This window comes from Heloderma suspectum, chromosome 1, assembly GCF_057233095.1.
Source record: "Heloderma suspectum isolate Gila_16-S chromosome 1, 16-S_ref, whole genome shotgun sequence".
NCBI lineage: Eukaryota > Metazoa > Chordata > Lepidosauria > Squamata > Helodermatidae > Heloderma > Heloderma suspectum.
Window position 1 is genome coordinate 306,994,471 of NC_139458.1, and position 25,343 is coordinate 307,019,813.

Consider the following 25,343-nt stretch of genomic DNA (forward strand, 5'->3'; position numbering starts at 1 on the left):
TAGCATGCTTTTCCCCTTCCAAATCGGGAGGATGAGCGGCACGCTAAGGAAGAAGAATCCCCATGGTTATCTCCAATCCCTCATATGAGATAACAGTGGGGATTCTTGTCCTGCTCAGCTTCTTTCCCTTCACATTTGGGCAGGGAACAGGGGATGAGTGTGGGGAAAAACCTGGGGGAGGGGCCCAGATGGGGAACCCCTGCAGGCCTTATTCACCCCATAGGCCAGAGGTACCTTTACAGAAACATGAACAATTCCAGTGCTATGTGGGCCAAAATTTAAAGTTTAAGAACAAAAACCAAAGGTTTCATAATTTTATGTATCCAGGATTCCTGTACTGGTTACATCTTTCCTGGACCCCAGACCTATAAAAATAAAGCACTAATTTTGCAAGCAAAATTATTAAATGCTAGAGGACAACAATACCAGTAAAATATTAGTAGGATACTACAATATTAGTAGGCTAGTAGGATTTTATTACTGTTTACTGGCACTTGTTTTATTAATACTGTAATCTGCTCTGTACTCCTTTTGGAGAAAGGGTAGGGTATAAGAATTTTAAATAAATAAATATTAAACAGCAGCAACCCTAAGCAAATAGTACAATATAATAGATGCAAACAATCAAACTCTATTAGTTTACGACAGAGTCCGAGGCCTTTTGGAGGGTGGTTCTTGTGGCTCATGAAGGACAGTAAAAGGGAAGCACTGAACAGTAGGGTGGGAGAACAGGACCACCAACCAAAGCTGAAACAGGGCTATTTCAAAGTCTCCCTTCCACATTCTGAGCACAGCAACTTCACAATAACTCCATCCCTACACACCATGGAGCCATCCAAAATACTATGGCTGGGACCTAAAGAGCTATTAGTTCAGGGTCAGGGGTGGGGAAAAGGCAGATCTCCAGATGTTTTGGACTTCAACTCCCCGAAGTCCCTGCCAACACTCATTGCCAATGGTTAGGAATGCTGGGCGTTGAAGTTCAAAACGTCTGGAGATCTGCCTACCCCTGGTTTAGGTGACCTGAAACTTCATTTGATATGCCAAGATATCTGACTTCTTTTTCCTTGTCAAGAGGAAATCCCATCCCGTCTCCCATGCCAATTCAGAAGTGGTCTAGGTGAAGGACATGTGTGGCTATATCCAAACCATGGTGCCTGCAACATGAACATCCTGTGTGCCAATTCTCATGCCCTCATCTTGGCTGCACTATGTGAAGAATCTGTTGTTTACATTACAGCAGCAATTCTGCAGTTCCAGTGTAGCAACTGTAGTGAAAACATGTCCCTAATTCTACTAGCAACTGTAGTGGAAACACGTCCCTAATTCTACGCAAATCTAAATAAATGTATCAGGCTCTAATTAGCATAGCACTGATAATAGCAACAGAGTAACTTAGTTAAAGCAAAATTCAAGAACCAACTAAGCTCTTTTCTGAAAAAGATTACCAGCTTCAAGTGTTCCTTTTTTCTTTTTCTGACAAAAGAAGTTGATGCGCCAGCTTCTGATTCCAGGGTTCCTGTCTTGCAGTTATCTTCCTCCTCCTCCTCTTCATCTTCATCAAAACACCACTCTGGTAATGGAGGAGGTGCTGGTGCATCCTCTGCATCACCATAACGACGAAAGAGCTCTTTCAAATAATCACCTTTGTAGATACCAGGTGGCCTGGCTTGGGCAAAAGTAGCCACTGCTGCTTCAATACTGCAACAAAGTACAAGTTGCATGAGTGAACTGTAAATATGGAAATAAGTATTCAGAAAGAGCTCCAAAGAACCAAGAATGTACACCACATAGCAAAAAAATAACAGCCCTGCTGCAAACCTCAAGGGGACGCAAAGACTGTTCCCAATTTTGCGTAACAAATGTAACTGCAGGACTCTCAAAGCTGCCCACCCATTTCAACAAGCTGTATTCAAAACAACATCAAAACCAGGAGAAGCCTAGGCCTGCAGGACTGTCACTGGGAACTCTGAGCTGCCAGTGACAGGCAGAGATTGTAGCCATTACTGACCATGCAGCATACCAGCTTCTGTACTGCTAAATAGGGATGTCAGAGAAATCCACAATTGATTCAGATGACTTTGGATTTCTATGAATCTGACCTGTGGATTCTGCAGCAGACTGGCTGTTTCCAAGTCAAGTGGATTCCATGGACTTGCAGACTCGTTTTTGACTTTGAGGGGATTTGCACTAATTCGCATTAGTGCTAATACACACTTGGGTAAATGTGCTAATCCATATTAGTTATAAACTAGCGCTAACACACAGTAACTAATACGATTAGCACTTCTGCACAAGTGTGCATTCACACTCATGCAAATTAGTGCAAAAAGAATGAAATTCTGGTTTTTTAAAAATCCAGTTCCATAAATGAGCAGATGAGGAAACTAAAGATGCCGGACAATCCACAAAAACACAAACAGAACACACTTAAGAAAATTGTACATCCATACTGCTGAATGGCAACCTCAGTGGCCAGACCCTGGGACCAAGGTAACACTCTGCCAACCTTAAGAGGTCTTAGCCAAGTCTTCATTGAGGATCTAGGAAATTTAGCAAATATCCCCCATTGTACTGCACCTTGTTAAAATAGATTTTTTCAGGTGTCTTATTGATCCATCAAGACAGCATTAAATAGTTTGTTTCTTAGGCTAGGTACCCTAGATATTACCACCCTAATGGCAGAAAGCGAAGAGGATCTAAAGAACCTCTTGTTGAGGGTGAAAGAGGAGAGTGCAAAAGTTGGTTTGAAACTCAACATTAAAAAAACGAAGATCATGGCATCTGTCCCCATCACTTCCTGGCATATAGAAGGGAAAGAAATGGAAGCAGTGACAGATTTTATTTTCTTGGGCTCCAAGATCACCGCAGACGGTGACTGTAGCCATGAAATTAAAAGACGCTTGCTCCTTGGGAGGAAAGCTATGGCAAACCTAGACAGCATAGTAAGAAGCAGAGACATCACCTTGCCGACAAAGGTCCGTCTAATCAAAGCTATGGTTTTCCCAGTAGTAACGTATGGCTGTGAGAGCTGGACTATACGGAAGGCTGAGCACCAAAGAATCGATGCTTTCGAACTGTGGTGCTGGAGAAGACTCTTACGAGTCCCCTGGACTGCAAGGAGGTCAAATCAGTCAATCATAAAGGAAATCAACCCTGACTGCTCATTGGAAGGACAGATACTGAAGCTGAAGCTCAAATATTTTAGCCACCTAATGCGAAGAGAAAACTCTCTGGAAAAGACCCTGATGCTGGGAAAGACTGAAGGCAAAAGAAGAAGGGGATGGCAGAGGATGAGATGGCTAGATAGCATCACTGATGCAATGAATATGGACTTGAGCATGCTCCATGAGAGAGCACAGGACAGGAAGGCCTGGCGTGCTATGGTCCATGGGGTCACGAAGAGTCGGACATGACTGAACGACTGAACATCAACAACAACAACAACCCTAGATATAGAGATATTTCCCTGCAAACGCAGAGCAAAGTGAAAATGACTAATAATATGTATTTGGCTTCAGTTACAGAAGCCCTGTCTCATGTTAAGAAGCAACCTTCGCATTTTCTTGGAGTGCAACTGTCTTGGGGGGCTGCAAACTGACTACTAAAGGAGAACATGCAGTAAACGCTCCAAGGAATCAACTGCAGGGCTCTCCATCTGAAGGTCTTTCCTATAAAACTCATTTCAGCATTCACTATGCATCTACAGCTTTCCTACTTCATGTGCTTAAGGGATAAATATAGACAGACTATTCTACAGGGAACACATTTTTCCACCAGTAAAAAATGTTTGTACGTTGAAAGAACAATGTAGCAAAGGGGACTTTTCTAAAGATGATACACCTACTCTATGTAATTGTCACCTTAAGGAAATTCTCCCAATTTTAAATCCACCCTTTCCATTTTTAGTAAACTGTATTTTAAACCTGCTGCATCAAACAATGGCTTATAGAACGTGACAGAGATAAACAGGTTTAATCACTACAATTAGCTACTTGCCGGAAGAAAGCTAACAGTTTGAGAAGACCTTTCCCAATAAAACACACACACGTATACTGCTCAGATAATTTCCAGAGTGGTGGCTATGTTATTTTGTGGCAGCACTACCTGTTCCTTTTGCATTTAATTCCCCTCTGATCTCAGTCCTCTGCATATACTGAGAGGACCATATGTGCATACGCCTGTCAATTTAGGCTAACCCTTCATACACCTGATGAAGTGGACTTTGGTCCACAACAGCTTATGCCATAATAAATTCATTGGTCTTTAAACTGCCACAAAAGTTTTTGTTGTTTTTCCTGAGACAGTATATGAGAATAATGCGAAGGTGATATGAATCTCCATATGGAAGAATAGTAAGGACGGTGAGATATTTCTTGGGTGGGCCTGTGTGAGATTTTAGACCATCCTTATTATTCAAAGATTAGCTATGTTGATGGCTATGTTTTTCAAAATGCTTTTACAACAGTAATTTGTTAATTGATTGTAATTGAGTTACTTACATTTGTGAATATATATTTGAATGAACACATTCAAACATATTTATTCTTAGTTTAAAATATAATTTTTTTAAAAAATTTAAATCTGACCATCTTACCCAAATGCTAATGTTCTCATCTGCTTCATAGTGGCGCAGAACACCACTAATTGCATTTACCCTGAAAACGGATAGGTGAATAACTTGTCCATTTGTATGCCACTCTGGCAAAAAAAATGTGGCTTAAAAATGCTTTACACACCTTCATTTCCTCAACCGCAGATGAACCTAATGTCATCCAACCTTCAACACCCACTAGGTCGCCAGGTATCTATGAAGTAACAGAGCTCCATGGACAGCTACAAAATTGCAATGCTTACAAGATACCCCCAGTTATTGCATGCTAACATGTTACAACATGTAGATTTGTTAAGTCAAAATATCACTTGAATTCAAGATTTAATATTAATTTATTTGATCAGAACAAAATCTGGAACTGGGAATGCAACACCAGTACTGGAAAGCAATTTGATTAGAGAAGACAAGGACTGCTTTAAAGTGTTACCAATACAGTGTAGCACACAGAAAATGGATTAAGAATACACTGGTAAACTTCAGGATACTAAAGGACACAAAGGATTGTCCTCAAAGTACTTTCATTAAGAATTACAATGGCAAAGATGGTACATAATTTTTTGATAGTGCCATATATGAAATTTGTAGACACCAATACTTTCCATCCAACTGATACTATATTCACAGCTTGGGACGGAAGACAGAGACAAGGGAGAGGGCCTTCTTGGTGTTGGCTCCCAAATTATGGAATGATCTCCCCGACGAGGCCCACCTGGTGCCAACATTATCTTTTCGGCACCAGGTTAAGACCTTTCTCTTCTCCCAGGCATTTGGCAGCATATGATAAGTTTTAATTGATCCTGGAATGGCATATAGTTATGGTTGTCTGCTTTGAGATTGCTTGAAGTTGTTTTAGATATATGTTCTTGTATACTGTTCTGTTCATGTGTTTTTTATGGAACTGGCTTTTAAAATCTGTATATTGTATTTTTAAATGCTTTAATCTTTGTAAACCACCCAGAGAGCTTTGGCTATTGGGCGGTATAGAAATGTAATAAATAAATATTCAGAGGAACTATCAGAACTTCCAGTCAGTGCCCAAAGGGGTGCTTACACAGAGACACATTCTCTCGCTCCCCACAGCTTCCGTTGTGCAAGTGGTGGGTCCTGCCAATTCCATTGCACAAGCGGGACCAACCACTTGCACAACAGAGATTTAACACCTCCCAGGGGAAACCCCCTTATGCATTGTCACTCATTTCCAGTTGATCCTGGAAGCGCCAAATCTCCATTCTGCAAGTGCCATTTGCAGATGGGAATTGGCAGGCGGCAGGAGAATTGACGCCGAATAAGGGCCCCGAAGGATACTGCCCTATGGCTGCATAAACAGTAAAGTAACCTATAAAAGCACAGGAAGGATGTCATGTGAGCCTTTTAGAATAAGTCAGTATGAGAAATCTGAGGTCAGAAAAACCTTAAGAGTGAAGTTATGCTCAGTGTTTAATATTCTCCTGCAACACCTTTATTTTCAATAAGACCTAGATATAATTTGGGGAAAGCTCCTTTGTGAAAAGAAAGGTACTTTGTATGCAGGTTTTCAGGGGGAAGGAGTTGAAAGACGTGGGCAGTTGCAAAAGACATGGTATTGTTTAGAATTTTATGCTTATAGTCTATGGGAAAGACCAGTAATGTGCAATGTGAAAAATCTGGCAGGGCATAAATAATGCATGTATAGTTTATAACGACAAAGACAGAAAAACAATTTTCTGATAAACAGAAGAATCTCCTCAGTGGCATTACTAACATACCCAATGGCTAAATAAGAGCGAGAAAATTAAAGCTAGAAATATGGAAAGCATGAAATATATTGAAACAGTTCACCAAAGCAAAGCAATAGCAGACCCTTATGTATTTTAAGCACTTAAAATCAGAGCAAATATCATAATGCAGGCATGATTTAGTTCAGCAAGATGCACATATGGAAGAGACAGCACCTAAATGCATGGGATCCCAAGGTTCAAAAACTATGTCTACCAAGTAGCCTTGGGTGGCAGGGGTGCGTTTCCACCTTCTGCCTAAGAGGAAGGAACAAGCACCTCATAGTTTACTTCCAAATTAAGGAATGTGCCTGACAATTTCTCAGCAGCCACCAACACTTCTTTGTTCCCCTAGATTCAAGAACCACATAATTTGCATGTGGGAATGCCAAAGAAAAGAATGCTGTCACAACAGCCTAAACGCATCACCGTGCAAGTAAAATATTGCTGCTATGTTCTTAAATCCAAGTGAATTGTGGAAAGAGAACCAGCAGGGAACATAAAAAGAAGCAGCCACATAAAATTCAGCTTCCCTGCATTACTGGAGAAGGCCAGCATGTAGCACCTGTGAAAACTTTCCACTTTGACTTGAGCTTTTTATTATACAAAGCGGAAAAAATGCATCAATACAATTTTAACTTTTCTTGAAAATAATGTAAGTACTTGTTAACTTCATGTTTCTTGCATATGGTAGCAAAGAAATCATCAGAAGTCATATAATAATCCTACACTAAAACACAGACAAGTGGTACATACTATTGCCATGTAGCATTATCCTGTACCCAAACCAAGCTAAACTGGCTGCCAAAGTCACACACATAACCCAAGAGGATTCTTTTAAAAGTCTTATTAGATGGATACTGAATGCCAATGCCTTTTATGCCTTACAAGGACAAAAGATTGTGCTCACTGACAACACACTCCTACGCCTGTCTCTTCAGAAGTAAGCCCCATTAAGGTAAATGGACCTTACTCCCAAGTAAGTGTATATAAGATTACAAGCCTCAGAGACAGAAGCTGATCTACATGTAGCATCCAACCCACTAACAACAGAGACTTCTAATCGTATCACTCCCTAATTTCAAAGAAGTTCCACTGGTAGAAAAAAAGTAGTTTTCATGAGTTGTGCCCAACTACAGTGGGGAGAAAAAGTTTGTGAATCCCTTAGGATTGTCACATATTTCCAATCAAAAATGTTATTAGATCTTAATCTAACCCCATAATCCTAGATAAAGAACAATAGGCAACCTAATTAAACAAATGACACACAAACATGATGGTTTTTCAACATTTATTTATCCGCAACTAATTCAACAGTCAATATCCATGTGTGAAAAAGTATGTGAACCTTTAGATTCAGTACCTGGTGGCACCACCTTGAGCAACAGTGACTTCAAGTAAAGATTTCCAGTCTCTCACATCAGTTTTGAGGAATTTTGGTCCATTCCTCCTTACAGAACTGCTTCAACTCAGTGATATTTGAGGGCTTCCTTGAATGAACAGCTTGCTTCAGGTCCTGCCACAACATTTTGATGGGATTTAGGTCTGGACTTTGATTAGGCCATTCTAAAACACAGAATTTCTTCTTCCACAGCCATTCTTTTGTAGATCTGTTTACACGTTTAGGATCATTGTCATGTTGCATGCCACACTTTCGGTTCAGCTTCAGCTCATGGATAGATGGATGGATGGCCTGACATTCTCCTGTAGAATCTTCTGATACAACCATAAATTCTGCAGTGTGTCAATGATGGCAAACTGTCAAGGTCCCGAGGCAGCAAAGCAGGCCAAAACCATCACATTCCCACCACCATGCTTGATGGCTGGGATGAAGTTCTTCTGTTCGAAGTCAGTGTTTGTTTTTCACCAAATACAATGTTTTTCGCTGAGGCCAAAAAATTCTACCTTTGACTCATCTGTCCAGAGAACATTGTTCCAGAAGTCTTGGGGATCATCTATGTGATCTTTAGTGAACTTCATAGGGGCAGTAATGTTCTTTTTAGAGAGCAATGATTTTCTCCCAGCTATCCTCCCATGAACACCATCCTTGTTTGGTCCTTTTGTGATCATTGAGTCATGAACGCTCACATTAGCCAAGGTGAGAGTAGCCTGAAGATCCTTGGATGTTACTCTGGGGTTCTTTTTGACCTCCTGGATGATACGCCGGTTTGTTCTTAGAGAAATTTTGGTAGGACAACTGCTCCTGTGTAGAGTGATTGTGGTCTTGAACATTCTCCATTTGTAGACTATGTGTCTGACAGTAGATTGGTAGAGTCCCAAATCCTTAGAAATGGTTCTGTAACCCTTTCTAGACTGATGAGCAGTAGTAACTACTTTTCTGGGGTCCTGAGAGATGTTTTTTTGATCATGGCATGACGTGGTTCCATGTATGGTGGACATCCATATGGTGAAGACCAAACTCAAAGTTTCTGATCCTTTTATAGGCTGGGGCCACTCAAACTCACCCCTGAAGATCTACCTAATTACTTAAACACCTGATTCTAATTATTACTATTTATTTATTTATCTATCTATCTATCTATCTATCTATCTATCTATCTATCTGCCACCCATCTTGCCAGCTACCCAGCCACTCTAGGAGGTATACAATACAAATATCAACACGAAATACAACAAATTTACATACTCAACTAAACAAAACAACATTGCTCTAAAAAACCCTAAACCACCCCAGATGCCCACCCGAACAGCCATGTTTTCAAAGCCCGGTGGAAGCTCATCAAAGAGGGGACATGGCGAAGGTCACTAGGGAAAGAATTCCACAGGGTGGGGGCCACCACAGAAAAGGCCCTCTCCTTAGTCCTCACCAGCCTAGCTGTCCTGGCTGATGGGCAGTCAGAAGGCCTTCTGAGGCTGATCTCGTTGAGCGGCGTCCCTGATGTTGCTGGAGGCGCTGATTAAGATAGGCTGGGCCAGAACCATATTAATTGAGCTGATGCAACCAGGAGTTCACTTACTTTTGCACATACCCTGACTCTTAAGTACTCATTTTTGCCTAATTTATACATTGTTTTATTTCACAAGTCACAGAATTGGTTAATATAAATCCTGATGGATATTTAGAAAAGGACTGATTTTGATTCATAGTAAAATGATGGAATTTCCATAATTATCATTAGGGTTCACAAACCTTTTCTCAACACTGTGTCTCCTAACTGGCAATAAGTAACTGGCAATAAATAACCCATCAACTACTATTCAACAGTATCACTTTGCCACATTAATGAAACATTTAATGAAAACCTGACAGAACTATGCCAAATAGTACCAAATATTATGATTAACATCCCTGAAAGTTGTATACTGAAACAGCAGGGAACTTTAAAATTAGATTAAGCCATAACTAAGTGCATCTAGCCCACCCATAAAACAATGCAACATTTACAGTCATTAATATACATCCAACAGCAAATTTTTTTCTTTATAATGTATAAGGTTACCTCCAGTCCAATTTCTCAACCAGAAAAGCACAGATGAGAAAACCAGTACGATTGAAACCATGTGTACAGTGAACACCTAGAAAAGAAAGTAAAAAAATATGAAGTTGAAGCTGCAGAAGTCATTTAAAACTACCAATAATTTTTGCTGAAGACAACCTGCCCTCTAACATGTGCCCCTTTAAAGGGGGGGGGGGTGTCAGTCATCAGCTACTATAAATACTACAAACACCTCTCTCTCCCTGCTACTTACTTGGAACTGCAGTTACATGCTGAAAGAAATGAAAGCAGGAAAACTGGATTGGGTAGGCAAAATGCTTCCCTGACTAAACAAGCATCTTACTTTCTTACCTTCTACTATAAAGCCAAGGGCTGAAAGCAGAAGAGCAACCTATTAATATTGAAAGCGACTTCCCCAAGGAAAAATTCTTCAAGTATCATCATCAAGCCCTAAATCATTGTCAAGTTGTTGGCCTTTCCTTCCTACCAAAGCAACTGAGAGAGAGAGAGAATATTGAACTCTACTCCCCTGCAGCACAAGGCAGCATTCCCCTAAGACACTCAATGTCCTCCCCAACCCCACAACTCTTTCGGCCACTTTTACTCAAACTTCCACCATCCCACAAATTACCCTGACAAAACCAGCTCTTATCCAGCAACATCTTTTTCCTCTTCTTGCCTCTCCTCCCTGTATCACTGCAATGGAAGAAGTACAAGCAAGCCACAGCAGTCCCATGATCTGCAACAGCTATTGTCATGGTGAAGAGAAAAGCTGCTGAACAATACTGGGCACATTGTAAGCAATATTTCTATCAACAGCGGTTTCCAGAATCCAAAGGAATCTTTATTCTTCAAAATATTATAATTTTGCTGGAGGGGGTGGGGGGAGGACAGTATTCTGCACAATAAAAAAGATAAGGTATTCCTGCTAATTAGTCATAGACCTCTGAATATAATGATAGTTACAGACTTGTAACACAGATTCCCTGATTAAAAAATCTCATTATTAATATTCATTTATACCCTATAGCATGCACAAAAGCAGCAGTGACTGGTTAATAGATACAAGTGTTCAATTGCTCTGCAATAAACATTTATAGGACCCATAGAAATAACAAAACAGAATTTAGTGATTCAAACCTGCAAAGAAAAAAAATGCATTGCTTTACTTGCAAATGAAATATATACAAAGATTCTTCATTTAGTATTACTAGAGTATCAGGACAGACAAAAGGAAGAACTTCTTCACACAACACATAATTGACTTAGGAATTCACATGGTGTCATGGCAGCCACTGGCTCAGATGGCTTCAAAGGGGCATTATATAAAGCCATGGAAGGCAGGTCTCTTCAACAGCTATTGGCTATGAGAGTTAAATAGAAACTCGAGATGCAGAGACACTGTGCCTCTCAATACCAGTTGCTGGGAGGAGGGCTACTGCCTTCATGCCCTTCTTGTGGGCTTGCCAGAAGCATCTGGCTCACTAGTATAGAAAAATGAATGCTGAAAGATGGGTCCTTGGTCTGATCAAGCAGGTGTCTTCCTATGCTCCTAAGATTCATCAGCCATAGCTTGTAATTAATACTACAATGTCCTTTAAAAAAAGGAAACAAAGGTCACAGATGAGCAATCACCAGCTGCTATTAAGAAAATTCTGAAAATATTAGATTTAAAGAATTGCATCTGTAGTATACAAAAAAAAAGTAAAGTGCCTTAAGTATCTTATTCCTGTGGTAATATCTCCATCTAGTGGCCAAGTACATTTTAACTCATATACAATTCTTAAGACTTGTGATATCAAGCATATCCTGCTCATATTTTTTATTTTGAATTTAAATTAAAACACAATTGTCAGATATTAATGTATTCATTTGTATCAGGTGTAATTATTCTGGACTGCAACTCACTAAAGCAAATAGGTTTACTCAAGAGTGTTGTCCTTTACCACTCCTACATATTTCTCAATATTGGAGAAGTAAAGAATTTGCCTGCAGTCCCACAGGCTTATTTCTATTTGCTTAACTTTGCTCAAGGCCTATACGGTCTGACATTTAAACACAGTTTCTCTTAATGTAAATACATTAATCCAGCTCATAGGTGGTGTCCCCCCCCCTCCCCGCACACTTCTACAAATGGAAGTGCTTTCTTTCTTATAAAAGCAAGTGAAACTTGACTAGTTCAGGTAATCCACCTGAAGGGGAAAGAACTAGAGTCTGTGGTTTCAGCATGGTCTGCTGCATAGAGGAAATGGAATACAGGCAAGAATATTTACAGTTCTCATGCACTTCTCCATTATATTTGTATCTACATGGGGAAATGTCACCTGTTTTTCCCCTTAGCAACCTACTGCGTATAAAGTTGTAACGATGCTAATAGCTGACGGAAGAACAAAAAAATGTTGACAGAAGATTAAGTTAAATGCCAGCCTTGTGCACACCCTCTAATATATGTCTTGATTTATGCAGCATAAAATGAACAGTGAATCCAGTCATCAATGAACAATGTGAAGCACTGAATCCAGTCATCAAAAATTAATGGTCCAACACTGCAAATGATACATAAAACAAACCCCTGTTATGAATGGAATTAGAACCTGCTAAATCTACCTAAATTAAACTGCTGATCCAGATATAAAACTCTTTCCACCTGATCACTAATAGTGTGCCCCAAATCTAGGGATGGACGTAAGTCCCTTACCTGGTCCCGCAGCTTGCTTCGCAGTGGGGGGGAGGCGCTTCGGTTCTCCCCCCGAAGTTCAGGCTGGCGGGGGAGGCGCCCCGCCTCACCCAGCCGAAATTCAGGCCAGGGGGGAGGCGCCCCATCCCTCGCTGCCGAAATTCAGGCCGGTGAGAAGAGCCCCGTCTCCCCGGCCGCGAAAGAAAAAAGTAAAAACAAAAACAAAAACCACACACGTAATAGGCTATTTGCATTGCCCTTATTTTCGCCGTGGTCTACGTAAATCTTTACGTAGACTACCCGGGCCCAAATAAGGAACGCAAATGGCGGCGCCCATGGGCGCCGCCATTTGCGTACGCGCTTTTTTTCCCCCCCTTCAAAGTCACCCGTGATAGGCTACGTAACAATTTACGTAGCCTATGATGGCTGACTTTGGAAATCTAGCCGTGATAGGCTACGTAAATCGTTACGTAGCCTATCACGTGTGTGTGTTTTGTTTTTACATTTACTTTGTAATGGTGGCGGTGGCAGCCGGTCGGAAGACCGGCCGCCGCCCCCACCGCCGGGACCCGCCACCAAGAGGGACATTCGAGGGAGCTAAGTCCCATCCGGGGGGGGTAGAGAATTTCACCGACAATTTCGGGGGGCCAAATGCATTGGCATTTGGCCTCCCCGAGATTTGTGGAGAAATTCTCCGCCATCCCTACCCAAATCACATTTTAACCATTGTGCACTGCTCCCATAAACTTTTCAGAAATAGCAACGTGATATCCCAACCATACATATAAACACGTAACAGACATGAACACTAAGCAGTTTTGTCTAAGGAGGCAAAAAGTCATGTTGCTGTTACAAGTTTGCTCCCACAGCTGGAGAGTATACAATTTCCAAGTTCAAAAAGACAATTAAAATGCTAAAGTAATTCCTAACAGAAAGTTGTGCCACTCACGCCACAATTCCATACCACAATTTACAATTGCTATGAATGCATTATTTTCTGAGCTGATACTGCTCTGAAAATGAGATAATGCTTTAAAAAGTAGCACTATCTTATGGCAAGACTTGCTGACTGTTCAGTACAAATTTAACACAAATGCGGACGAAAAATCCTGATCCTACAAAAAGGCCCTAAGAGATCTGGTTCCCTTCCTCCAAGGAAAGATGCTCCCATCAACCCACAACCCCAAATCAATCTAATTATGCAATCCACTGCTTGTCTGCTCACCTGGGGAAAGCAGCAACTGCTTCCTGTTACAATGAGAGTTTAACTTGTACATCACGGCCATGCTAGAACAGATCAAAGGGCTATCTGGTCAATTGTTCTGCCTCTACAGTGGCCAACCAGATGCCTATGGCAAGCCCACAAGCAGAACATTAGTACAATAGCACCCTTCTGTTCATGTTCCCCATCAACCTATGTTGACAGACATACTGCCTCTGACATACACACTGACTGGGTTCGCACATCACGATAAGCCACGGCGGCTTTCCCCTGGCAGGGTGGCTTATTAAGCCAAAATAAGCCCCCCTGATCAGCCATGGTCTGCATTGTGGCTTATCATGTCGTCTGGTGCTCCACAGTGGCTTGAAGTGTGGTTTAAAGATTGCCTACAAAGTCACTTGGCAAGAGTGGTCAAAACTGCTGCTGCCACTCTGCTCCCACCAGTAGATCTGTTTCTGAGATCTGCCTAGCAGCCAGGTACAGAGAGCCAATGACAAAACCTTTAAACTGCCCCTGAAACCCCAAAATAGCAGTACCACGCTACTGCGACGTACTGCAAAGTAAAAATAAGGAGCTGCTTCGTATAGCACCAATTGCCCTATCTCGAAGTGCAAAATAGCACTACTGAACTACCATGACATTAAGTGAAAAATAAAGAGAGAGAGCTGCTCTGTATTGTACCAATCTCCAAGTGCGCAACTGCAAAATAGTGAATGGGTGAAACAGCGCTACTGCAAAGTAGCACTACTGCAACATAGTGCACAGTGGGGGGAAAAGCCTCTGTCAAAAGTACGCTACAGCCAGTGGGGGAAACAAAAGGAATGAGGAGGGGAAAAAGGATGCAGGGTTTTGATGGTGCATTGGGTACCTCCCTACTAGGGGAAGCTATGTATGAAGTTTTGTCCTGATCCTGCAGACTTCCAAGGGTTTATAGACTCTACCCCCTTTTTGGTGCAAAGGGGTTTTTCACTCCTTTGGGCAGCACAGAGGGGGGAACTGCAGCACTTTGGCAGGGGGTGGTATCCAGCAAAAAGAAAGCTGGGATACCACCCCAGCCATGTGGAAGAACTGTAGAGGGAGAAGGGGCGAGGGCAAGGAAAATAAACTACGCACAGTAGCTTATTTGTCCGATCGTGTGGGGGATAGAGTAGCTTATAAGCTACTGTGAGTAGCTTACAAACCACATGGCTTAAAGTGACGAGTGAACCCACTCACTGTGTTTAGCCCAGAACCATGCTATGGAGAGCTCCACATATACCTCACTCTCTCTTCGAACATTAAAGCATCACTAATCCCTATAACACAAAGTAAAGGAAGTTGCCTTATACCAGGTCAGGCTATATGTCCATCTAGCCCAGTAGTGGCTACTCTGCTGGGCAGCAGATCTCCAGGATTAAAGACAGAGGTCTTTCACATCACCTGCTACCTAATCCTTTTTTTTAATTGGAGATACCAGGGATTGGACGCTGGAACTTCTGCATGCACTGAGCTGTGGTCCTCCCTCAAAGGAAAACAAGAAAGGCATATATGCAGCCTCCACAACAGACACGGTTTTCTCTCTCTTCTAGTGTTAAAAGGCTACTGGCTCTTTAACACTAGAAGATAAAGAGATGCCTGTGCAGTTTTCAAAGCACAGATCTGTGCCAAACATCAAACCACGTTTCTCTCTTGTAATATTAGTCAACAAGAGATGAAGCTTGTAGTGGCAGGGAGATGGGGGTAGAGAGAAGTGGCAGGACACCCAAGTAACCGTTTACATGTCAGAAATTGTCCAATCCACAACATGATTGAAGCAAATACGACTGAAGAGTTAGACCACAGCAAAGTTCATGAATATCAGATGGCTAGAGATGACTCAAGCAAGTGAGCCAAGATAAAGGCTCCAAGGAAAGAAAACTAGTGGTGAGGACCTGATGGAAAAGCAGAATAGTTAGAAATTTTGGATCAAATGATACAGGTTGATTCAGTCTGATAAATCCATTTAGACAGCTATAACCAAAATTAAGCTAAGGGATTTGGTATTTTAAAAACCTAAGGAGGTTCACTGATACAAGAACACACTTGCACAGAAAAGCTTCCACCCAAACAGGGGTGTATTATGAGATGTATTATGAGTTATAAGATAAAAAATGGTATTCAGAGGTATCTTAGGATGGTTCAAAGTATTGGTTCAAGTATTCATGCTTCATGAATACTTTGCAATGATTTTTAGTATAGAAAAAATAAACTTAACATAAGACAGAAATGCAGTAAATGTCAGTTTCTGAGAAAGAAGTCGAAGCTAGCTATAAATAGTTACGAGCTGCTCTATTTCTCCAGACAGAAACAAGTTGATTCTAGCAGAGGAATACGGCAGAAAAGGAAAGAAGATAAGAGCAAAGCTTCAAATGCTTAGAACATTAATGCTCAGAACATCCAAGCATAGAGCTTAAAACTCTACTAATAACACTACTACCCTTAGAAATGTGCACAGACAAGTAGGACTGGTGGTGTTTGTATATATGGAGAAACAGGTCAGAAGTGTGCATTATGTGGAAAAAGAAAGACAAACAAGTCAAAAGAAGGTTAAAAAGTTAAAGATTAAATATACATACCTATAAGCTCTGTTGGGTTCTTATTACTAAAATGCTCACATACACGAATGAATCTTTCTGTATTCTCAGTTGTGGGGCACTCACCATGCCTGACAAAACAGAAGAGTCAAAGTTATAGGAACACTTTTCCTGTGAAACACAAATATTTATGAGTTCAATTAGCTTACCCTTTACACTGAAGCTTTATATACATGATGCCATCCTTCTCTATATCATTCCTGTCATAGAACCTAGTAGTGTTTGTTAAGTCTACCAGCAGACCCATCTTAACCTAGTAAATAGTAAAAACAAAAAACAGTGTTTCAAACACATATAGTTCTTCACGGGACTAATCATTCTGAAAACTAACTTATCCAGAACCCCTTACTGTCCCACCACCCTCAACCCCTTCTTAATGCTGTTATTTAGCAGAGTGAATATTATAGGAACCACCACCATGGGCATCTTGTGTGGTAAAGAAGCTCATACCGTAGGCACAAGCTCATTGTGTCCATTTTTTACCTTTTGCCTCAAAAGCTAGTATTGTTACTTTCCATTTTTTATTTATGAAGCATGCCCTGCTTCAGCATTCCTATCTTCTAGAACAGTGGTCTCCGAAGTGGAGTGCACACACCCCAGGGGGTGTGCAAGATGATCCACTGGGGTGCACGAGCTGCCGTTGTGTGCAAGGAGGGTGGTGGCAGTGGTGGCTGAAGGAAAGCGGGAAGATTGACCTTTCCCACTCTTTCGAAGCTGAGAAGGAAATGGGCACTTTCCTCTCAGCTTTCATCCTGCCAAAGGAGAGTGGGAAGGGTTAACTGCCCAGGAGAAGGTTAACCCTTTCCACTTTCCTTTGGCAAATTGAAGCCAAGAAGAAAGCGGGCACTTTCCCCTCAGCTGCCATCCTGCCAAAGGAGAGCAGGAAGGGTTAACTGCCCAGGCCAAGCCACCAGTCTGCCAAGGAGTGGGGACTCTGCTCAGGGTGCAGGCTGGCAACCAGGACTCCTGGCTCTGGCGCAGGCAGGAGCCCGGCCAAGCATGCCTTTGCCCTCCTTGCAAGTTGACAGTAGTGTCCTTGATCCATCGTTAGCATACAGCAACGTGTGCACAGTTAAGTGGATTTACAGATTATAGTAATAATAATTTTTTTAAGTGATAGCAAAAAGGGGGGTTGTACTGTTAAGAAATAAAATGAAAAATATTTTTAAAATATTGTTTATTTCATCTTTATCTCATCCTGTTTAATTTTTATTTTTTGTGTATGTTTTATAGTGTACATATTAGTACAGTAGTACATGTATATAATTTATAAAATATACATACATTGGGGGGTACTCAAAAATTTTTCACTGATAGGGGTGTGCATTCAAAAAAACTTTGGAGACCACTGCTGTAGAACCTCAATGTCCACCTAACATTCTTGCTTATCTCACCTACCCAAGTAGGAGTCCTTGAACATAGGCATTCCCTCACAGTCAACACAGTAGGCCAAAGGGGGACTTAGGAAACTTTCTCGGGAACAGTGACAGCAAGTTAACTAAACAAAGACCTGGCTCATACATGACAACCCACAGGGGGGTGTCAGCTGTGTTTGCTTCAGGGTGGCTTGTCATGACATGCAACAACACAATAAGCCAGAGTGGGTTGTGAGCCTTGTTTGTGTCAGCATGGACTATCGTGATGTCCAAATCCAGCAAAGATGGTTCAGCGCGGTTTGTTAACCACACACAAACCACCCTGAGAGCCCATGGCTTGTTGCTAGGTTATTGAGGGTGGCTGTTCTCAGGGTGGCTTGTCGTGACATGCGAACCTGGCAGCATGGCTTATCAGCAGTTTCTCGGCATGGGCTACAGAGCTCCCTGGCAAGAGTGGTGAAAAGCCCAGCTGCTCCTTGCGATCTTGCTAGTAAAGCCTCCAGCTTCCCTCGTCAGTCATGTCTGCCCCTCCACCAATACTGAAATGGCACTTGTGAATGACAGAAAAATAAAATTAAAAAAGCAACTGCTTTTGGAGTTTACAGTAAGTACACCCATACTCCCACAGTAAGTATACCTGCCCACCCCAATAGCTCCATCTTGTTCAGCCTCCGCTTTTAGAGTTTGGGTCAAGGGAAACACTGAAGTGGGGGAGGAAACTGACAAGTGTCAGCTGCAGATGGAATACAGTGAGAGGATGAAATTGGCGAGCGTGATTTCAACATGCACAGAGGGAATACTGGTCTTTATTGCTGAAGAAAGTAAATAGTGACTGGCGAATGTGCACAATTGTGCACTTGCGAACAACAGAAAATTTAAATTAAAAAAACCCATTTGCGTACTTCTGAAGTACTGAAAAATAACCAAATTAAAAGGCTGCAAACGGAAATATTGTGCTGAAAAGGGGTGACGATCAGAGCGAACTGAGAAGCCAGAAAAGTTTCCTTCCATAGGGATGAGGATACAAGAGGGGTTGTGCCACAAAGGACCTTGGGATATGTGCAGGGAGTGGGCTGGAGGACTAAGGGGGAAACAAGCCATGGCAAGCCACAGAGTGCCCAATCATCTGTCGGGAATTACATGGGTTAGAGAGAGAATGACCAACCCACTGTGGCTTATTTTGAGGGTGACTTATTGTGACATGCATACCAGCCCATTGTGTTGACACAGGTTGGGGGACAATCTGTATCTAACCTTTCTGCAGTACCTAAACCTTTCTGAAACTAAATGGATGCAGAAGGTGGAAATAGCAAAGAGAAATGCAGGAAACCAACAGAGGTAGCTAGGCAGGCATACTGAATTTCAAGCTGCAATTATGTGTTTCTCTCCCAGAAATACTTCTGAGGGACGTTAACATCACTAGGAACCCCTGTAGCTGCCAGTAAAGACAATTCTTAGGGATTCATATAGAAAGGCTAATCAATTACAAAATGGTCTATATATTTAAAAAAAAATCCTTTCATTTTCATTCAAATAACAATTATATCCTGACTGACTTCAATTTTACTGTAGCTATCCTAAACATTATCTGCGACATGCAAACAAGTCAAGCCTATCGCAACTATATTCAACCCTCTGCATTTTAAAAATCGGAATACCACTTAAACACAAGCTATTTCATAACCAAGAGTTAAAGGTGTTGGAAAGTTTGAGGTGTTAATAAGGCATCAGAACAACCTACAGCCAAAAGTACAAACCATTAAGCAAATTAAAGGCAGCTGCTTAACACCTTTATTGTTGCTGTTTTCGTCCATATTCTTTTTCCCTCAAGAAAACTCATTTTGTGATTGCCTTTTGCTGGTGTATTTCGCCATCTGCTACATCAAGTGTAGATTGTTACTGGTGCCCTCAATAACCCTCTGTACATTATCTTGGCAAGCATTAGGGTACTCCAAACCCAGGGTTTGTTGTTTGGGTTACAACTCTGGCTTGTCAGGGCAGAGACAAGCCAGAGTTCCAAGTTTCGATTTAACAGTAACCTAGCCAGAGATAAAGCATCCCTGCCTTGTTTAGCTGCTCCCACTGGCATGAGAAGGCAAGAGGGAGCAGTCAAGCCATGTGCATTAGCACATTGGCTCACTCAAGGTAACCCTGGGTTTAAAATAACCTGGTCTACCGTTGTGTGAGAACCAGACCACAGTATTAAAAAAAGAAAAAAAGCTTATAGAATGTTAAGGATTCCAACTGTTGAATACAAATGTTGATATTTTAAGAGCTTTTGATCAGATCAACTGCATAGTCAATATATGTAAACTTAGATGTTAATATTTAAAATCAGCTCTTCCTTGATGCTACAGATATCCTATGGGAGTATATTGGGTGTGTGTGTATATTTCAACTTGTGCTGTTGCAGGCCTTTATATATACATGCAGAGTTTACACATAGCTAATAAATGTGTTTCACCAATGGAATAGCAATGAGATTCTATAGGAGGAGGAAAAGGGTTATTTTGTGACATTTCCCTCCCTAATGTTAACTCACACAGCACCAATGTCCCTAAAAAGCCAACAGTTTCCTTAGCTACACTTTTCTATGATTATAATTCTCAAAGACAAAAATCACTACTGCTTGGATGGTAAAGAAATACGTTTTCAGTATTGTCCTTTACCTTAAGGCTCTTTAAGTAGTTGGATAACATACTGGGATGGAAATGATACTCTTCAGCAACTTGATCATCATATTTTGGCCCTAACATTGTCTTCAGAGGTAAAAATTTTCCTGTTTGACAAAAGAAAAATTATTACAACATGTATATGATGAGCATGAAGCCATATAAACAAGTCTGACCCTTTGAATCTTTGTTAAAATGCTTTATTTAAAAAAAACATTCAGAGAACTGTAGCAGAGCTTGCAAGATTTCTTCACAGTTTAGAACTGTAAACTATTCAACACTAGATGAAATTAAATAGGAGCACTGACTGTGGCTACTCAGTAGTAAAGTCCTTTGCAGTTTTCCAGCAATTGGATTCTGGCTTCACTTGGGCTGTTTTATTACCACATTTTATTTTACACTCAGGATCAAACCTATAATCACTATTAGGGTTCACAAATTAGGGATTTACCACCACCACCACCCCCATAGGACAGACTGATTAGTAATCCTGCCCAGGTTTGGGGAGTTGTGGGGGGGGGGGGGTTTGCCTTCCCCTGCCGTATGTGCAGCTGGGCTCACTTCTTTGACCCTGGGCCATAATTAAGCCATTTCTTAATTTGGGCAGGTACACTTGGTAAAAGACATGTAATACACTTTTGCCATCAGATAGTACTCTAGTCTTCCCCAACCTGATACCCTCCAAATGTATTTGTTTATTTATGTATTAAATTTATTAGATGCCTTTCTCAAAAAAAACATGGAAGGCACATTGCAACAAGGATTAAATCAGACAAAGATTGAAAACAATGTAAAACAGCTAAAACAATTTAAAATGCCAAGACCCAGTAAATCAACTACATTAAGAAGCCCCATCACATGCTGTCAAATGTCTGGAAGCAGAGGAAAGTCTTAACCTGGTGCCAAAAAGTAGACATTGTTGGCACCAGACAGAGCTCGCTGTGGAAAGCATTCTACAATTAGGGCCCCACCACACAGAACTCCCTTTCCCTTGTTGTCATCCACAGCATCTCTCCCAGAGGATCCTGGCCCTCAGATGTTGATCATCGTGTATGTGTAGATTAATAGTGGATAAGGCTCTCCATCTCTATTGTGATGCCAAGCTGTTTACGACTTTATAGGTCAAAAACAGCACCTTGAATAAGACTCAGAAACTGATAGGTAGCCAGTGCAAGTGGCCCAGAATTGGTTTTATATGCTCAGAACTTCTGATCCCTGCTACCAGCCTGACTGCCACATTTTGCACAAGCTGCAGTTTAAAGCAGACCCACATAAAGTGCTTATCAGTAATCTAACCTGGAGATTACCAGAGCATAGACTACTGAAACCAGATTATCCCTGTCCAGATAAGCGCACAGCTGAGCCACCAACCGAAGCTGGTATAAGCCACTCTGTGCCACTGAGGCCACCTAAGCCTCAAGTGACAACAGTGATTCCAGGAGAATCCCCAAGCTACAAACCTGCTTCTTCAGGTGGAGCACAATCCCATCCAGAACAAGCTGAACACCAATTTAGGATAATATGCTGCATAGGACAAAGTGCTAGGTTGTTTTAGATCACAACTCCCATCAGCCCCGGCCAGCAGGGCCAACAGTAAGAGATGATGGGGGTTCAAAGCATCTGAAGGGCACCAGGTTGGGGAAGGCAGTACTACCCAGCGATTAGGCTAGGATAATGTATTAGGTTGCTTATGGTGGGTCCTGTGAATCAGTTACAAGGCAGTCTGAATGTAGTTCAAGCATTATAAAAAGGGGAGGGGAACCTGCAAAGCGGGGGGAGGCTTACTTCACCTTCCCCTCCGATCCATGAAACTTAAAAGAAACGGTAAAGTCTAGAGAACTAACGCCTTCCTCCCACAGCAATGCCGCCAAAAAAAGCTCGAGATGGGGGACGCCTCCCTCTAGCCGCGCATCTAAGGGCTGGCTCACACAGACATGCTCGTCACTGGTTGCTTCTAGCACCAAGCGATTATTTGCACGCGCGAATAAGCCATCGGAGACTAACCCCCCACGGACAGAAGTTTCCGATGCAGCGGGAGGCGGCCGCTCACTCCAGCACTCGCGCCTCAATCGCAAGAGCCGGCCGAGAGGCACAGCTGCGACCACGAGCAGGCCTGCGGGGTCTCCGGGGGCGACACAGCTGCTACCCTCAAAGCGGCGCCTGCCCTGTCATCTCTCCAACCGCCGCCCACCGCTCACCTGCCACTGGTTGCCCGCGCCTCGGGCAGTTCAGCCACCGCGGTGGGATCTTGTTGAAGGACATAGTGGGGCCGGAGACGACCAGAGCGCCCGCAGCCCGGACTACTCGCCTCTCGGGGCGACAGGACTCGCAGCTCCCCCAGCAACGGCAGTTTCAGCCACTTCGCCGTCCCGCAGTTACCCCGCCAGACCACAACCCTCCGCGGCTTAGCGCAACCGGTTCCGCTTCCGGACCCTCCGCGCTGCGGCCGCTCTGCCATTCCAAGTAGGAGGGGCCTGTCCTCTCTATGGCAATATGATTGGCAGAGGGCCGTGTCAAGACTCCTCATAGAGATAGAAAGAAGAGGGGTACAGGGCCTCTTTGAGCACGCTCCGGGAGAGAGCGCAGGACAGGAAGGCCTGGCGTGCTACGGTCCATGGGGTCACGAAGAGTCGGGCACGGCTGAACAACAACGGGGCCTCTGGCTTGCGGTTTAATGTAGGGAATTCCATCGTAGTAGGAGCATGCCGCGTCTGTACACAACTGAATGTAGCACAAGGCATCTGAATTCACGTTTATTTAATTTACATAATCCCCCTTTCCTGTGGAAACCTCCAAGTTTATTACATGCAATAATTGAAATTCTAAAATCACGACTATTAAGTAAAACTCCTAACTTACACACAACTGCAATAAAACCACGACGATCCTAGCAGTGACCAAAAAAAAAAAAGGCGGGGGCAGATAGCTGGTGAGGTCTGTGTTTGAGGCAGGACGATCGCAGGATAAAAGCCTCATCTACCTTTAGCAAAGTGAGTTCCGTTGAAATATCTGCATTTCCTACTGTGCTTATGTATAAGCTATACTACTGTGCAGTCGTCTACCTCCATTCCTATATGTTGGGTTTCATCAAGACCGAGGAGTATGTGACAGTTCTTCAACCCTTTATTACAGAATTGTTGTAAGCAACGTCCTATAAATCTCAGCCCCCGCATGAAATGTGGATATAATGACACAGAATGGCTGTAGCTGCACCCCAACCTTCAATGCTGGAACATTAAGAGTGGACTACATTACAGAATTGTTATAAGCCACTGTCTTTTTCACACGAACATGATCTACAATGTGGGGGTGTTAATGGTCGACTTATTATAGGTCACTCAACCGCACAACCTTCCACCTAGCCTGCAATATTTATTTACGAATTCATTAAGGTATTTATACCCCCATTTCCGTAACAAATGTTAAATGCTCCAACAGGAAATTAAAACAAGCTAAAAACAATGCAAGTGTGCACATATGTGCGCAGCAGCTGCTGAGCAATCATAATACAATAAAGGAAGAGGTATAGTAACATCAAATGTGTGTCAAACCAAAGGTCTGTCTAAACCAGAACATCTTCATACAACAGCAGAAAATCAGCAAGGAGGGAGATAATGTCAATGGACTACATTGCAGGGTTGTTGGAAGGCACTGTCTTTTAGCATCATCTGCTCATTCCCCACAATGTGGGCATAATGTCTTTCATCGTCACCACCTTACAATATTGGGGAGTTTATGGCACAGAAAGTCTTTAACACTATTTTCCAATGCAAGACTTCAAATAGTCTCAATATTGTTAGCCCAATAAACAATAAGGTTTCAGCTGATCAGTCTCTCTCTCAAAAATGGACAGGTAGGACAAAAACAAACAATCCAAACCTCACCCACAATAGCCAGAAGACAAACCTAACACCTTGGAGTCCCTTTGCTTGTAACCTTAAAAGTGGCAGAGGGAGAAGCTCCACTTAAGATTTTTATAGCTCAAATACTCAGTGGAACCAGTTGCATTCCATTAGGGTCTGCTCCAGATTAGACAGGGCCCTGGGTTGATCTTCCATCAATGGGCCAGGGCAGGCTTACCTGGCAGCTAGTGGTGGGTGATGGCAGCGGCACTCTGAGCAGCACTCAGGGGGCTGGGTCTAGCCACCATTTTAATTTCCCACAATGCCCCAGCACAATTAAAATGGCAACCAGACCCATCTGCCCTGGATGGCCAGGAGCACGGAGCAGCAAAAGCGGGGCGTTCCTGGGGGCGTGCCGGGGTGGGGAAGTCGGAAATGCCAGCACAACACATTCTACGTTTCATCCAGCTGCTGCTTCCTATGCTCCAAGGTCCCACAGCTAGACAGCTGAAATCGGAGTCTAGCTGCAAAAGCTGGGCAGGGGGAGTGAGGAGATCCGCTCCTCACCACTCCTCCCGCTCTGCACTGGATAGGTGGCTGTCACTGGGCTCGGAGGCAACTGTCAACCCAGATAGGATTGCTCCCTAAATTGCACATTTAAAAAAAATCATGACAGGAATCACCCAATCATATGGATAATCTCCACAGCAGCACTTCACATCCCTGCCAGGTGTTGCACATAGTGAAAGGCCTTTAAAAGTTATGGTCCTGGCATAGAGCCCCCACTACCTGGAAGCATTTCCAGTAATCTCAGACGTGCAGGCAATAACATGGATATCAGCCAGCAGTGACCATTTCCTCTGCTGAATTACCTAGGTGGCTCTGGCAATTGAACTTTGGTCAAGAGAACGTTAACAAGGGAAACATAAAAAAATACAGTTGAGATTTAAAACAGTACATTGAAAAATAGTGTCTTCAGATCCATACCTATCTTTTTAAAATTGTGGCCATTCTGCAGCTCAGAATCCTGCATTATTTTGTTTAAAAATGATCTAAAAATTAGTTGAGCAGATACCCCTTTGTAGTTGGGTCATTCCACTGCCCCACATTTATAC

The 25,343-nt window shown here is 42.4% G+C and overlaps 1 protein-coding gene across 3 annotated transcripts in view; it reads right to left on the bottom strand.

Annotated features, from left to right (window-relative positions):
- Positions 1–22,778, bottom strand: part of RNGTT (RNA guanylyltransferase and 5'-phosphatase) — a 199,447-nt gene extending 176,669 nt beyond the window's left edge. For all 3 annotated transcript variants that reach the window (XR_014786623.1, XM_084827109.1, XM_084827108.1), the window contains exons 1-6: positions 22,585–22,778; positions 20,384–20,493; positions 16,488–16,591; positions 16,321–16,409; positions 9,831–9,906; positions 1,449–1,701 (exon numbers count right to left, since the gene is read on the bottom strand). Coding sequence is in view for 2 of the 3 variants with exons in the window: in XM_084827109.1 (XP_084683235.1) it covers positions 1,449–1,701; positions 9,831–9,906; positions 16,321–16,409; positions 16,488–16,591; positions 20,384–20,493; positions 22,585–22,648 (696 nt within the window). In the remaining variant the exon portion in view is untranslated. The remainder of the gene's footprint in view (positions 1–1,448; positions 1,702–9,830; positions 9,907–16,320; positions 16,410–16,487; positions 16,592–20,383; positions 20,494–22,584) is intronic.
- Between the last annotated feature and the right edge of the window lie 2,565 nt (positions 22,779–25,343).